We start from the raw sequence: 15806 nt of genomic DNA on the forward strand, positions 1-15806 counted from the left end.
TCCTCCATGTTATTCCTTATGCTCCACAAGTAAGTGAAACCATATAATTGATTCTTTCTGCTTGACTTATTTCACTCAGCATAATCTCCTCCAGTCCTGTCCATGTTGACACAAAAGTTGGGTATTCATCCTCTCTGATGGAGGCATAATACTCCATTGTATATGTGGACCATATCTTCTTTATCCATTCGTCTGTTGAAGAGCAACTTGGTTCTTTCCACAGTTTGGCATCTCTGGCCATTGCTGCTATGAACAATGGAGTACAGGTGGCCCTTCTTTTCACTACTTCTGTATCTCTGGGGTAAATACCCAGGAGTGCAATTGCAGGGTCATAGGGAAGCTCTATTTTTAATTTCTTAAGGAATCACCATACTGTTTTCCAAAGTGGCTGCACCAACTTGCATTCCTACCAACAGCATAAGAGGGTTCCTCTTTCTCCACATCCTTTCCAACACTTATTGTTTACTCTGTAGTTAATTTTTGCCATTCTAACTGGTGTAAGGTGGTATCTCAATGTGGTTATGATTTGAATCTCCCTGATGGCTAATGATGATGAACATTTTTTCATGTGTCTGTTAGCCATTTGTATGTCTTCTTTGGACAAGGTTCTGTTCATGTATTCTGCCCATTTTTTGAAGTGATTATCTGTTTTGTGTCTGTTGAGTTTGAGGAGTTCTTTATAGATCTCAGATATCAGCCCTTTGTCTGTAGTGTCATTTGTGAATATCTTCTCCCAATCTCTGGGTTGCCTCTTTGTTTTGTTGACTGTTTCCTTTGCTGTACAGAAGATTTTGATCTTGATGAAGTCCCAAAAGTTCATTTTTGCTTTTATTTCCTTTGCCTTTGGAGACACATCTTGAAAGAAGTTTCTATGGCCGATGTTGAAGAGGTTACTGCCTATGTCCTCCTCTAGGATTCTGATGGATTCCTGCCTCATGTTGAGGTCTTTTATCCATTTTGAGTTTATCTTTGTATATATGGTGTAAGAGAATGGTCGAGTTTCATTCTTCTACACAATTTTCCCAGCACCATTTATTGAAGAGACTGTCTTTTTTCCACTGTATATTTTTTCTTGCTTTGTCAAAGGTTATTTGACCATAGAGTTGAGGGTCCATATCTGGGCTCTCTACTTTGTTCCACTGGTCTATGTGTTTGTTTTTGTGCTGGTACCATGCTGTCTTGGTGATCACAGCTTTGTAGTAAAGCTTGAAATCAGGCAATGTGATGCCCCTGGTTTTGTTTTTCTTTTTTAACATTTCCTTAGCAATTTGGGATCTCTTCTGGTTCCATACAAGTTTTAAGATTATTTGTTCCAGCTCTTTGAAAAATGCCAGTGGAATTTTCATTGGGATGGCACTGAAAATATATAGATTGTTCTAGGCAGTATAGACATTTTAACAATATTTATTCTTCCAATCCATGAGCATGGAATGGTTCTCCATCTTTTTGTGTCTTCTCCAATTTCTTTCATGAGTGTTCTATAGTTCCTCGAGTACAGATCCTTTACCTCTTTGGTTAGGTTTATTCCCAGCTTATGGTTTATAAGCTTTATGGTTATAGCTTATGGTTCTTGGTGCTATAGTAAATGGGACCGATTCTCTCATTTCCCTCTCAATGTTTTCATTGTTAGTGTATAAGAAAGCAACTGATTTCAATAAATTGATTTTGTATCCTGCCACATTACTGAATTGCTGTATGAGTTCTGGTAGTTTGGGGGTAGAGTCTTCACATTCACTTTTGGTGGACGCATTTGCTTGTTAAAGTATTTTGTTTTGTTTTGTTTTGTTTTTTTAGTTTTTTGTTTTTGTTTTTGTTTTTTATTTCTTATCTGAAGCTGATGAGCCATTGCTAGCTTTGAAGATGGAAGAGGGCGATGGAATTAAAGAATGTACACAGCTTCTAAAGGCTTCAATAAAATTTCTTCCACAAAACCTGTAGAAAAAACACAGCTCTGCTAAATCTTGATTTTAGCCTAGTGAGACTCATTTTGGATTTCTGACTTTCAGGAGTGTAAGATAATACAGTGTGTTGTTTTAAACAGCTAAGTGCTAATTTTGTTACAGCAACAAGAGGAAACTAATAGAGTCTCTAGTGATCTGTTTTCTTACTGTGTATAAGAAATTATGGTAATAAAAATTTTGTTGGTGAAAAAATGAAACAAAAATGAAAGCCAATGATAATGTAAGTAATGGAACGGAGTATGTAATGTACAGACAGATGAAGCCAATGAGTAATTACCTAATAAAGGTAATTAGTTTATCACCTAATAGTGATTACTTTATCCTGAAAAAGAAATTTTTGATACATTAAGGAGGAGAATGCTGAATTTGGCTTTTTAGATCTACAATATAAACCTTTTCTCTAAGAAAGAAACAAGAGAACAAGAAATAAGAAAAACATGTCTTATAAAATTCTTTCAACAAGTGCTCTAGCCAGTGAAAATAGTCACAAGTGAGAGATAAAATGTAGTAAAAGTCAAAAAGGTCATTTATGAGGATAGACTCAGGAAACATTTGACTCTTGATGGATATGCAATATGGGAAAAAGCATGGGAAAGAAACCTGTAAAAACATATTCATGATTAAAAAAAATCATGACTCTCGTGTAGCTTAGTTTTCCACTTAACTTTTTGCCAATGCATAACAAGAAAGCCTGATGCGGGGCTTGATACCAGGACCAGGACCATGACCTGAGCTGAAGGCAGAGGCTTCAACCCACTGAGCCACCCAAGTGCCCCTTTAATTTCAGTTAGTTAACATACAGTGTAATATTAGTTTCAGGTGTATAATCCAACAATTCCACACATATAATTTTTTTTAAAAAAAGATAGGCAATTATCATATGGTTTCACTTATTTGTGGAGCATAACAAATAGCATGGAGGACATGGGGAGATAGAGAGGAGAAGGGAGTTGGGGGAAATTGGAAGGAGAGGTGAACCATGAGAGACTATGGACTCTGAAAAACAATCTGAGGGTTTTGAAGGGGTGGGGGGTGGGAGGTCGGGGTACCAGGTGGTGGGTATTATAGAGGGCACGGATTGCATGGAGCACTGGGTGTGGTGCAAAAATAATGACTACTGCTATGCTGAAAATAAATAAAAAATAAATTTAAAAAAATATAGGCATCAATATGGCATGTTTTATAAGGCAGAGAATTACCATTTTTTTTAGCTGGAGAAAGCAAGATACTGTATACAAAAAGTTTTATTTATCAAAATAATGATCAATATGTAAATGATTTACTCATACCTGACAACCAAAGAAAAATGTTATTCCCTAGTTCTTCTTTAAATTCATCATTAAAAAGATTACTGGATTCTGGAAATGCTTCCTGGAATGTTGCATAGATGGCCTGTGACAAACAATCCGGATACACCTACCCAAAATAGAGTCATATTAGAATAATTTTATATTTTATGTAGTATATGTAAACTACTAAAGAAATGATTATTAAGTTTGTGAAATATACAGGTCCCTTTTTTCTCATAGCTTGTGTTTGGCCACTTATAACTTTTTTGTACCTCTAATTGAGGGACACGAACAAAGAAGAGTTGGGAATAAAGTCAGTTTAGCTATTTGTTGGCATTTTAGAAAATTTAATTTGGATAAAAAGATGAAGTTAACAGTTAAGATAAAGTCTGATGACTCTATTTTAAGTTTTATTATTTATTTCATTTAGAAAATTTAATTTGGGTAAAGGATGAAGTTAACAAGAGTAGGCTTGATGGTTATATTTTAAGATAAAGTTTGATGATTATTTATTTCATTTAGCCTCGGTATTGTTATGCTCTTTTAGAAAATGACACATATAGGTCATTATAATAAAAATATATTTATGCATTTTTAAACTAAACTATAATTGGCATATAACTCTGTAAGTTTAAGGTACACAACATGTTGATACATGTTACATATTGCAATATGATTACCACCATAGCATTAACTAACACCTCTATCACCTCACATAATTATTATTCTGTGTGTGTGTGTTTGTGAGAAGAGTAGCAAGCATATATTTAAACAACTGAAGTCTGTTTAGGTAAGTTAATATATTGAAATTATTAGTGTATTGTTTACATATGAAAACTATGATCAGATATCAACAAATATATGGTTCTACCATTATTCTATTAGACATAAAATCCCTAAACTACTAAACTCCTCTTAGGAAGGGACTAAACATAAAAGTTACAATTTTTATATTAAATTTTTAAAAAAGATTTTATTTATTTATTTGACAGAGAGAGATCACAAGTAGAGAGGCAGGCAGAGAGAGAGAGAGAGGAGGAAGCAGGCTCCCTGCTGAGCAGAGAGCCTGATGCGGGACTCGATCCCGGGACCCTGAGATCATAACCTGAGCCGAAGGCAGCGGCTTAACCCACTGAGCCACCCAGGCGCCCTATATTAAATTTTTTAAAAATTTTATTTATTATTCTGGTACTCAGCAATCAAATAAATACCTAAAAACACATTCAGTCCTTAATATTAAATGTAAAACTTTGTAATCTAAGTGTCCCTTAGAGGTCACTGTCTTTGCAGTGTGTAAATGTTCATTTATACAGCAAAAAGGCTTCACAGATTTTGTTAAGTTAAAGATCTTAATATGGGAAGATTATATTGGATTATCCAGTGGGCCTTCATGGCAATCATAAGTGTCCTTGTAAGAGGAAGGCTATGGAAATTTTTACTACAGAAGAGAAGAAGGCAATGAGATGGTAGAAAAAGAAATTAAAGCAATACAACCAGAATCCAGAGAATGCTGTCAGCCACCAGAAGCTAGAAGAGATTAAGAAATGGAGGGCCTCTTAAAGAAACTGGCCCTGTTGATACCTTGATTTTAGCCCCCAAGGAATCATTTTGGACTTGTGGCCTCTATAGCACTAAAACAATGAATTTTTCTTGTCTTGAAAGTCACTAAATTTGTGATAATTTGTTATAGCTACAACAAGAAACTAAAACTCATCTACTCCAAGTGGCAAGTGATAATATTTGCTGATAAGTGATAATATTCTTTGAATAACTCCATGATTTTTATTTATTTATTTAGGTGGTAGTTGTGGTGTGGGGGGGGATGCTTTAACATATTTGTGTATTTAATTTTATTGAAATGAATCATGCCAGAAATAATCACGTATTTTGGGATAAAAATCATAGTGACATTCATTTAAAATTAAAAGGTTGAACAAGCTGAAAAGGGGAACTTCTTTAAGTTTTCTGTGAATATCTCATCTTCATGATTAAGGACCAAGTATTAAATTGTGTTGGGAAAATTTCTGAAGGTCTATCATTGTATGACACTGGAAGAAAAGCAAGTAAAAGTCATACTAAATCTGTTTAGATTCAGCTAATTTGTACTGAATAGTGGGACATGACAGTGACTTTTTGATTCTTAAAAATTAATAAATTCCTCTTTGTTAGGTAAGGTAAATCAGATGAACAAGCAGTAACAAAATCCTGACTTATTTGAATGAGTGAAATACAATGGAAATTTGTCATCAGGAGATAAGACTTTATTTCTACTAAAACAGCTCTGGAGGAGATAGACGTATAGGCAGATGTCTTCATTCTAAAGCACAGACACAGAAAGGGAGTATTAAAAGAAGACTGAACCCAAGCCAAGTGGTCAAATCACCTATATATGTACATTTTATTTGTTCTGAAAGAGGTATTGAATCTTGATTAAATAACTTCGTATTTCCCCTCAGAAAAAGCCACAAAAAAATAGGGATCCAGAAAAAAACCAAGTCATGATTTGAGAAAAGTTATAAATATAATATCTATCAAAAGGTATATCCATCCCAGGAGAGAACATTTGGACAAAAAGATATGCAGTGGTGCCAGTACTTTCTTTGCCCTGTTAAATAGGCCTGTTATCCTTTTCTCAAGAGCATAATGTTAAAGAATGCTTGATGTCATCAAACCATGTAGGTACACAAGGCTCATCTACCACAAAAGGACAGAAAATTGAAAGATCATGGATAAGAGAAGTATTTGTTTTTGTCATTTTTAGACAATTTGCCCCAAATCCTAACCATTAACTAACTTTTACATGGAAATAAAAAATATTTTAATATTAGGAGAGAAAATCCAAGTCCGTCTTTCAGAACACCACTGTTCTATAAAATGACAGTTCATGAATCACAGTCATAATCAACCTCTTCCAGCTATGGAACTGAGAGACCAAATGTGTTGCCCAAGGTCACCTAGGTAATTAGCAGATTCTGGACATTAGACCAAGTCTCCTTATTCCCCATCGACTATTGTTTTCCCTTTTTTTTTTTTTTTTTTTTTTTAAACTGGTTTCCTTTTACAGACACTGCATGTATATGGCTGTGAGTAAGAAAGATAGGTGAAGACTGAAAATTATGTTTTCATTGGGAAGGACATTTTACTGTTTTTAAGTTTTACTGCTCTACCCATGAAAACAGTTATCAACTCCAAAATATGAATGTATTTCTGATTTACAGATGTCAATAAAACAAAGTAAAAGTGACTTCTGCTTTGAGGTGCTGGATATTTAAATTTACAAGTATCTAATGAAATTCCTATACATTTTCATTTCACATTACTGAAGGACACAAAGTATTTTAATCAATCCTATTCACTTGTTATTATAATAAAAATATAAAACAAACATTTGATTATAAATATGTCTATTTTCATTTACTGTAACAGGTACTTAGTCCTTACATATAACATAAACCTCTCAAGTCCTCTTAAACAGAACAGAGATACATTATAAGTAAAAGAAAAATGATAATTTTATAGGTAAACAGAAAAAAATAAAGAATATGCACAGAATAAGACAGTAGTTTTCAAATTACCAATATGCAAAAAAAAAAAAAATCTATACCACATTAAGGAAATTCTGTAAGACTTCAAGGCAAAGGAATACAATAAAATGAAGGGGGTGGGGCGCCTGGGTGGCTCAGTGGGTTAAATCTCTGCCTTCAGCTCAGGTCATGAATTGAGCCCCACATTGAGCCCCGCATTGGGCTCTCCGCTCAGCGGGAGGTCTGCTTCTCTTCCTCTCTCTCTGCCTACTTGTGATCTCTGTCTGTCAAATAAATAAATAAAATATTTAAAAATAAAATAAAATAAAATAAAATGAAGGGGGAAAGTAACTTTTAAAACATTATAAATACTTTACTTCAGGAAATTTACTTTCAAAGTAACAAAATATGTTCTAATAGATATTTTAATAAAATAACTATTTTTAAATTTTCATTTGCTCTAAAAATGCTTAGTGTAACCAGTTAATTTCTATGTTCACCTGAAGGAATGCATCTTTTCGACTTGCAGGGATGTTCATGAAAAGTATCACATAACTTTCTGAAATTCTGTCAAACAAGGAATCTTGATTCTCTCTGTCAGGCTTAAAAATAAAACATTTTCTGAAATTAAAAGCACTAATATTATAATTTTAAATTGGAATTTGTATGCATAATGTCAGTAATTTTATTTATTCTTACAAGGCAGATCAGTGAGAATGAATATGGGTTTGGTATCATGCAGACCTGAATTTGAACACTGGCATTGTTATTCATTAGTTTCCTTACCCTGGGCTAATCAGTCCTAGTTTCCTCATATGTCAAATGTATATAAAATATATATACCTTAAAGTAGCATAGTAAAATAATGACAAGAATCATGTTTAGTTTGATTTTGTCTTTCAGGCACTTAGCACAGTGCCTGGCACACAGAAACCCTACACACATTTGATGAGTTAATGAAGGTTCCTGCATTAAAGCTGGCATGTAGAGGCAATCAATGACTATTACTTTCTTTTGTCCTATATCTACTCCAACTTACTATCAGTAACTCAGTGTGAAATTAAAGCAGTTACTAGGATGAGACAATCACAGTCAGAACTAGTAAAATTGTGACACAATGGCTAACCTAAAACACAGTAAATACATTGTAAGAAGAAAGAAATGTATAGATAATAATAATCTCAATATTATAGTCAAATCCTGATAGGATGAACTTGGGAAGATGGTGCGGTAGGGAGCTCCTTCTTTGTTTTTCAGTTTTTCCTTTCATTAGTTGCCTCTCTGATCTTTATTATTTCCTTTCTTCTGCTTATTTTGGATTTCTTTTACTCCTCTTTTTCTAGTTTCTTATGATAAAAGGTGAGGTCATAGTTTTTGAGAACTTATTTGTAATATAGTATTTCTAATATAGTTATTTTAATCCTCTAAACTTCTAAATACTGTTTTGAGTTACATCCCACAAACTTTATTTTATTTTTTAAAGATAATTATTGATTTGAAAGAGAGAAAGTGTGAGTGCATGAGTAGTGGGGGAGGGGCAGAGGGAGAAGCAGACTCCCCACTGAGCAGGGACCCTGATGTAGGGTTTGATCCCAGGATCCAAAGATCATGACCTCAGCCAAAGGCAGATGCTTAACTGGCTGAGCTACCCAAGCAACCCAAATCCCCAAAATTTTAAGTATATTTTCATTAAATTCAAAAATACTTTCTAATTTCTCTATTGATTTCTGGTTTGACCTACAGATATTGAAAAATGTGTTATTTAGTTTCCAAATATTTGAAGATTTTCTGGATAGCTTTTTGTTACTCATTTTGGTCTGAAAACATACTGTTTGACTTGAATTGTTTTAAATTTATTAGGATGTTTTCCTAACCCAGAAAGTAGCTGATAAATGTTTAATGTGTACTGTTGTTGCTGAAAGGAATATTTAATAAATGTCAAATTTGATCAATTAAGCTGGTTGACAGTGTTGCTCAAGTCTTCTATATCATTACCAATTTTCTGTACAGTCTACCAATTATTGAGAATGAGGTTTTGAAACACCTCAGTATACTTATTAATTTCATTTGCCCTTGAAGTTTTAAGTTTTTATTAAACATGTTTCAAAGCATTTTTATTAGGTGCACATATATTCAGGATTGTTATATTGAGGAATTAACTTTTTTTTAATATAATTTTTTATTTTTTATAAACATATATTTTTATCCCCAGGGGTACAGGTCTGTGAATCACCAGGTTTACACACTTCACAGCACTCACCAAAGCACATACCCTCCCCAATGTCCATAATACCACCCCCTTCTCCCAAACCCCCTCCCCCCAGCAACCCTCAGTTTGTTTTGTGAGATTAAGAGTCACTTATGGTTTGTCTCCCTCCCAATCCCATCTTCTTTCATTTATTCTTCTCGGAGAAAGACAACTATCATATGATCTCCCTGATATGAGGAATCAACCTTTTTTACCATCATACAGTTACTCTTTTTCCCCCTGGTAACATTCTTTGCTTTGAAATCTACACTATATGATAAGTTCAAAAAAGTTGTAATTTTATAGGTTCTATCGCTTTTCTTTGTTGTTACATGGGTGGAAATGATGTGTTTTCCAGCTTTCTGAATCTTTTTGGGAGCCCAAGTCCCAAGGACAATTTTTAAACATTAAGCATATGGCAATATCATTACCAAAGTTCTTCTAGTCAAACATCATTAGGGAAACTTTTGTCATTAGCCTATCAATTGATCAGCAATTTTTGGAATAATTTTTGTTCTATTAATATAGTAATAATAGTAATAATGATGATGATGATGGTGATGATATGTTCATTGAACACTTACTATATATATATCCCCATATAAACAAATTTACATGCGCTTTCTCATTTAACCCAGAAAACATGTAAATTAAGTGATTTTTTTTTAATCTTACGATAGATTTAGAGAGGTAAATAACTATTCTAGGTCAAAACATTTACTAAGTGCATAAACTTGTTTTTGAAAGCCAGATCTCTTAACTCTATTTTATTGATTCCCATATTACATTTATATACTATTTCACAGTTTACTGGGTATCTTCTCCTTCTTCTTCTTCTTCTTTTGTGTGTGTGTGTGTGTGTGTGTGTGTGTGTGTGTGTCTTATTTGTATCACTTTTAATACAGCAACCTTAGAGGGAAAAAAAGCAGGGTATGTTTTATTTTCTACCTGTTTTGTTTTTTAGAGATGAGATAAGTGATGCTCAGAGATATTTTTTGACTAGCCCAAACTCTTAAAAATAACTATTTGGGAAAGCTAGATTTAAAATTCTAGTTTTCTGGATCCAAGTTCAGTATTTTTTTCTACTAGACCAGGTTACCACTAAATCATGGGCAATAAACAAGGAAAATTTGGTTTTCTATTAATCATATAACAATTACTGAAATAAGTTAGAGCCACCACACTGAAGCATGCTATATTCTAGAGTATGATTATATATATTTTCATATTATACTCCAGGTAACTAAACTGAACAAGTGGTTCATGGTTTTAACATATTCCAGGTATAAAATCAGTACTATTTATCCTTCCAAAGTAGATAGAATTTATGTATTTTGCATCCATGTTAACATATTTATATATATCATATATATTTAACAATAAACCCTCTTAGAAATAAAATAATAGAGATTATTGAACTAAACAGATGAAAGAAGATCTGTTCTAGTTAAATCATGGAGAGTTTGCTTCAATTTGCCCCCTTTAGTTTCTAAAGAACACTAGCAGAACACTGACCCAGCCAAATATATTGGTTCTCAAAACATGACAAAAATCAGGACCCTAGAAATCTTAGTAAATTATAATGTTTTAAAACTATTACTAAATTATTACATTTTAATTTCAGAAAGCTGGTTTCTAGAGAATAGTTTGATTAAAGATAAAAAAAAAAATTCTAGGGGCACCTAGGTAACCCAGTTAAGCATCCAACTCTTAATCTCAGCTCAAGTCTTGATCTCAAGGTTATGAGTTCAAGGTACACATTGGGCTCCCTACTGGGCATGGAGCCCAATTTAAAAAAAAAAAAGAAAGAAATGATAAAAAATTCTAATTCCTTATTATTGCAAAAATAATCTTATAAATGTAGTGAGTTATTCATATTTTTGTGTTGTCTGTTTATTCAAAACAATAAAATACTATAATTTCCTGACAAGACAATAACTAGAACACTTCTAGATTATGTTTCTTTCAAAAAACTTGTTATATATAATCTCAACAGATTTAAGTGGAAATGTAATGTTTCTCTGTCTTCCTGGGAAAGCATAAATTCAGGACTCATATCTAGAGAAAGAAATTTCAGGTAATGTAATTCCTGATTTCACAAATTTCCCTTAGTAATTATCTTTTTATTACTGATATGCCATTTCCTATGCATCATCTAGAGCTCCTAACAATACCAGAAATATAGGACAGAGATTCTTAATCTAGAGTAATTCTAACCTATAGTTTATCCTAACATAAAGCACTAACTGAATGGTTTGTATGTAAAACTGGTTAACACCCAATTTCTTCATGGTGTAAAATTCCTTTGACAATCCATAAGCAGGTTTGTGTGAGTAATTTGAGCTGGAGAAGGTAGAGAGTCGAGTCCATTTTCAGTCTTCCTTGATGGAGTGGCACACCTTCTTAAAGCTTAAGACCGTGATCCCTGGGGTTGACCTTATCTTCCACTCTTCCAGATCCACACAATGGTATTCACCACTTTTTCCAGGCTCACATATTCTCTAACATGAGACTTGTGTGCTGTTTATTTCCATTCTCTTATTGTTTCCCAGAGACCTTTCCCAAATATCAAGATGTCTTTCTCTTCTTAATGCTAATTAATTTCTCCTCTTAATGCTAATTCTTTTTGAATCAAGTAAAGGCCCTCTCTTCATCTGCTCCATAGCCTATTTTCCAAATGAAACCACCTTCAGTGTCACTGATTTGCAGAGGGGTTTCATTAGCTGTTTTTCAGCACATTATAGTACTAAATTAAGCTACAACTTTATTATTCATTACACTGCTTGATTTCACTGATCTTTCTCTGACTAATGAAGACTCAGATCATTGAAATCCATATTAAAGTTTTAACTCCTATGAAAAGACTCTAGATTTTGAATAGGATTTCTAACATGTATAGAATACTAAAAATCCAAGTTCTATGAAAAGATCTAGAAAAATATTTTTTTGTACCAGTGCCACCTCTACTAAAAAATTAACTGTGCCCAAATCAACTTAAGAACTAAGTTTAAAAAATAACATCATACCTTAAATTTATGCAGAAACCACCACCAAAAGGAATCATGTAAAAGAGCAATAGAGGCTTCTGAGAGAAAATGAGTCTTCCAGATTTTGAAAACCTTTTCCTATGGAAAAAAAGATGCACGGAGGTCAAATTAAAATCCATTATAAGGGGCACCTGAGTGGCTCAGTGGGTTAAAGCCTCTGCTTTCGGCTCAGGTCATTATCCCAGAGTCCTGGGATAGAGCCCCGCTTCGGGCTCTCTGCTCAGCAAGGAGCCTGCTTCCCTTCCTCTCTCTCTGCCTGCCTCTGCCTACTTGTGATCTCTCTCTGTCAAATAAATAAAATCTTAAAAAAAAAATCCATTATAAAACATGTTAATGCAAATAGGCTTTATAAAGAATATGTATTCAGTGGTTATAGACTAGCATTTTTCAAAATAAATTTAATTGTGCCATATATGTAAAATTAAATTTTCTAGTAGCCACTTTATAAAAAAATAAAAGGTGAAATTAATTTTAATGACATATTTTAATCAATCAAATATATTTAAAATGTTATCATTTCAACATATGGGCATTAAATTTTAAATTTTTTCTTTCTTTTTTTTTTTTTTAGATTTTATTTATTCATTTGAGAGAGAGAGAACACATGAGTGAGGGAAGGGCAGAGGGAGAGAGAGAGAATTCTCAAGCAGAGTCCCCGCTGAATGCAGAGCCAGATATGGGGCTTGATCCCAGGACCCTGGGATCATGACCTGAACTGAAGGCAGATGCTTAACTGCCCAAGTCATCCAGGTGCCCTGGGCATTAAATTCTTAATGAAATATTTTACATTCCTTTGTAGTAATAGGTCTTTCACATACTGTATAAATTTTATACTTACAGCACATCTCAGTTTGAATAATAAATTTTCATCATAAATACTAGATCTGTTTTCAGACTTCATAAATACAGAGTTGTGATTTTGCTCCAACCAAAACTGAAAGTTTACAATAACTGAATTAAGTATTAGTTTTAAAATTTATATATAAATTAAGAGAGAAAATAAAAAATTCATCTCAATCACATTAACCACATTTCATATATTGAACAATTATACTTGCCCAATAGCCATTGAAATGTTAGTGTAGGCTAGACAAAGAACAGCAAACTCCAAGGTACATGCTACAATTTCTCTTCTATTCTAAAGACAGGTATCTTGGAATTCTATCCCAACAAGCTCTTTCATAAGTTTAGACCCCATTCAAATAGAGTATACTCTTAAAGAAATTAATAAAAATTGTCACATAAGGTTAAATCCATTTCCCATGACTATAGATCTTAGTTTGAATAGGCACATTCAATAGACCATTTTTATCTCATTTACTAAACGTTTTTAAATACCAGAGTCAATAGAGTTCAAGACTTACTTTAATGAAATCCATAGGTAAGAATTCCTGTTCCTCAACACATGTCTATAGAAAGGACATCATACAGACTTTTTTCTTTTAAAGATATTTTATTATATAAATTGTGAGGCAGCCAAGTCTAAATTATTTACAGTGAATTCCAATAGTCAAAATCATTTGATAATAGGATGTTTCATCTCTTCAGATAGGTAGTTATGAATTGGAGTTTTTGAATTAACGTATAACATATTATTTGTTTCAGGGTACAGGTCTGTAAATCATCAGTCTAACATGATTCACAGCACTCACCATCACACACACCCTCCCCAATATCCATCACCCAACCACCCCATCTCTCCTTCCCCCTAACCTTCCCCTCCAACAACCCTTAGTTTGCTTCCTGAGATTATGAGTCTCTTAGGGTTTATCTCCCTCTCTGGTTTCATCTTGTTTCATTTTTCCCTCCCTTTCCCTATGCTCCTCTGTTTCTCAAATTCCTCATATCAGTGAAATCATATGATAATTGTCTTTCCCTGATTGACTTACTTCACTTAGCATAATACTCTCAGTTCCATCCATGTCGTTGCAAATGGCAAGATTTTGGATATTTTGATGGTTGCATAGTATTCCATTGTATATGTATACCCCATCTTCTTTATCCATTCATCTGTTGATGAACATCTAAGCTCTCTCCATAGTTTTGCTATTGCGGACATTACTGCTATAAACATTTGGGTACACGTGCCCCTTCGAATCACTACATTTGTATCTTTAGGGTAAATAACCAGTAATGCAATTGCGGGGTTGTATGGTGGCTCTATTTTCAACTTTTTTAAGAACTTCCATACTGTTTTCTAGAGTGGCTGCACCAGCTTGCATTCCCATTCCCACCAACAGTGTGGGAGGGTTCTCCTTTATTCCCATCCTCACCAACACGTGCATTTCCTGACTGGTTAATTTTAGCTATTCTGACTGGTGTGAGGTGGTATCTCATTGTGGTTTTGATCTGTATTTTCCTGGTGCCGAGTGATGCTGAGCACTTTTTCATGTGTCTGTCAGCCATGTGGATGTCTTCTTTGCAGAAATGTCTGTTTGTGTCTTCTGCCCATTTCTTGATTGGATTCTTTGTTCTTTGGGTGTTGAGTTTGGTAAGTTCTTTATAGATTTTGGATACTAGCCCTTTATCTGATATGTCATTTGCAAATATCTTCTCCCATTCTGTCGGTCATATTTTGGTTTTGTTGACTGTTTCCTTTGCTGTGCAAAAGCTTTGATCTGATGAAGTCCTAATAGCTCATTTTGCCCTTGCTTCCCTTGCCTTTGGTGATGTTTCTAGGAAGAAGTTGCTGCGGCTGAGGTCGAAGAGGTTTCTGCCTGTGTTCTCCTCAAGGATTTTGATGGATTCCTTTCTCACATTGAGGTCTTTCAGTCATTTGGAGTCTATTTTTGTGTGTGGTGTAAGGAAATGGTCCAGTGTCCTTTTTCTGCATGTGGCTGTCTAATTTTCCCAACACCATTTGTTGAAGAGACTGTCTTTTTCCCACTGGACATTCTTTCCTGCTTTGTCAAGGATTAGTTGACATAGGGCTGAGGGTCCATTTCTTGGCTCTCTATTCTGGTCCATTGATCTATGTGTCTGTTTTTGTGCCAGTACCATGCTATCTTGATGATGACAGCTTTGTAATAGAGCTTGAAGTCTGGAATTGTGATCCTGCCAACTTTGGTTTTCTTTATCAACATTCCTCTGGCTATTCAGGGTCTTTCCTGGTTCCATATAAATTTTAGGATTATTCGTTCCATTTCTTTGAAAAAAGTTGATGGTATTTTGATAGGAATCACATTAAATGTGCAGATTGCCCTACGTAGCATAGATATTTCCACAGTATTTTCTTCCACTCCATGAGCATGGAACATGTTTCCATGTTTTCTTTCCATTTTTTCCATGTTTTCTTTGTGTCTTCCTCAATTTCTTTCATGAGTACTCTATAGCTTTATGAGTACAGATTCTTTGCCTCTTTGGTTGGATTTATTCTTAGGTATCTTACGGTTTTGGGTGGAACAGTAAGTGGGATGAACTCCTTCTTAATTTCTCTTTCTTCTGTCTTGTTGTTGGTGTATAGAAATGCAACTGGTTTCTGTGCATTGATTTTATATCCTGATTTTTATACCAAAAAGACTAGTCATCATGTATTCTTTGGGGGCACTTCTCTTCCAATGGCCACTAATTATAGTATGGAGTACACAAGGTAACAGCTTCAATTTAGTACTTAGTACTTAACAGCTTAGATTTAGTATTTTTTCATTACAAAGAACATATGTGAAGTACATAAAGAAAAAAGTAGAAAATTGAAATTCTGGGGGGGAGGAACAATAATTTTGCTTAAATTATTTGCA

The 15806-nt window shown here is 34.0% G+C and overlaps 1 protein-coding gene across 1 annotated transcript in view; it reads right to left on the reverse strand.

The window, feature by feature from the left end:
• Positions 1–15806, reverse strand: part of FAM227B (family with sequence similarity 227 member B) — a 199432-nt gene that overhangs the window by 169275 nt on the left and 14351 nt on the right. Inside the window, exons 6-8 of the mRNA XM_059181502.1 lie at positions 12049–12147; positions 7275–7376; positions 3251–3377 (exon numbers count right to left, since the gene is read on the reverse strand). Coding sequence (XP_059037485.1) covers positions 3251–3377; positions 7275–7376; positions 12049–12147 — 328 coding nt within the window. The remainder of the gene's footprint in view (positions 1–3250; positions 3378–7274; positions 7377–12048; positions 12148–15806) is intronic.

This window comes from Mustela lutreola, chromosome 7, assembly GCF_030435805.1.
Source record: "Mustela lutreola isolate mMusLut2 chromosome 7, mMusLut2.pri, whole genome shotgun sequence".
In the NCBI taxonomy this organism is placed as follows: Eukaryota; Metazoa; Chordata; class Mammalia; order Carnivora; family Mustelidae; genus Mustela; species Mustela lutreola.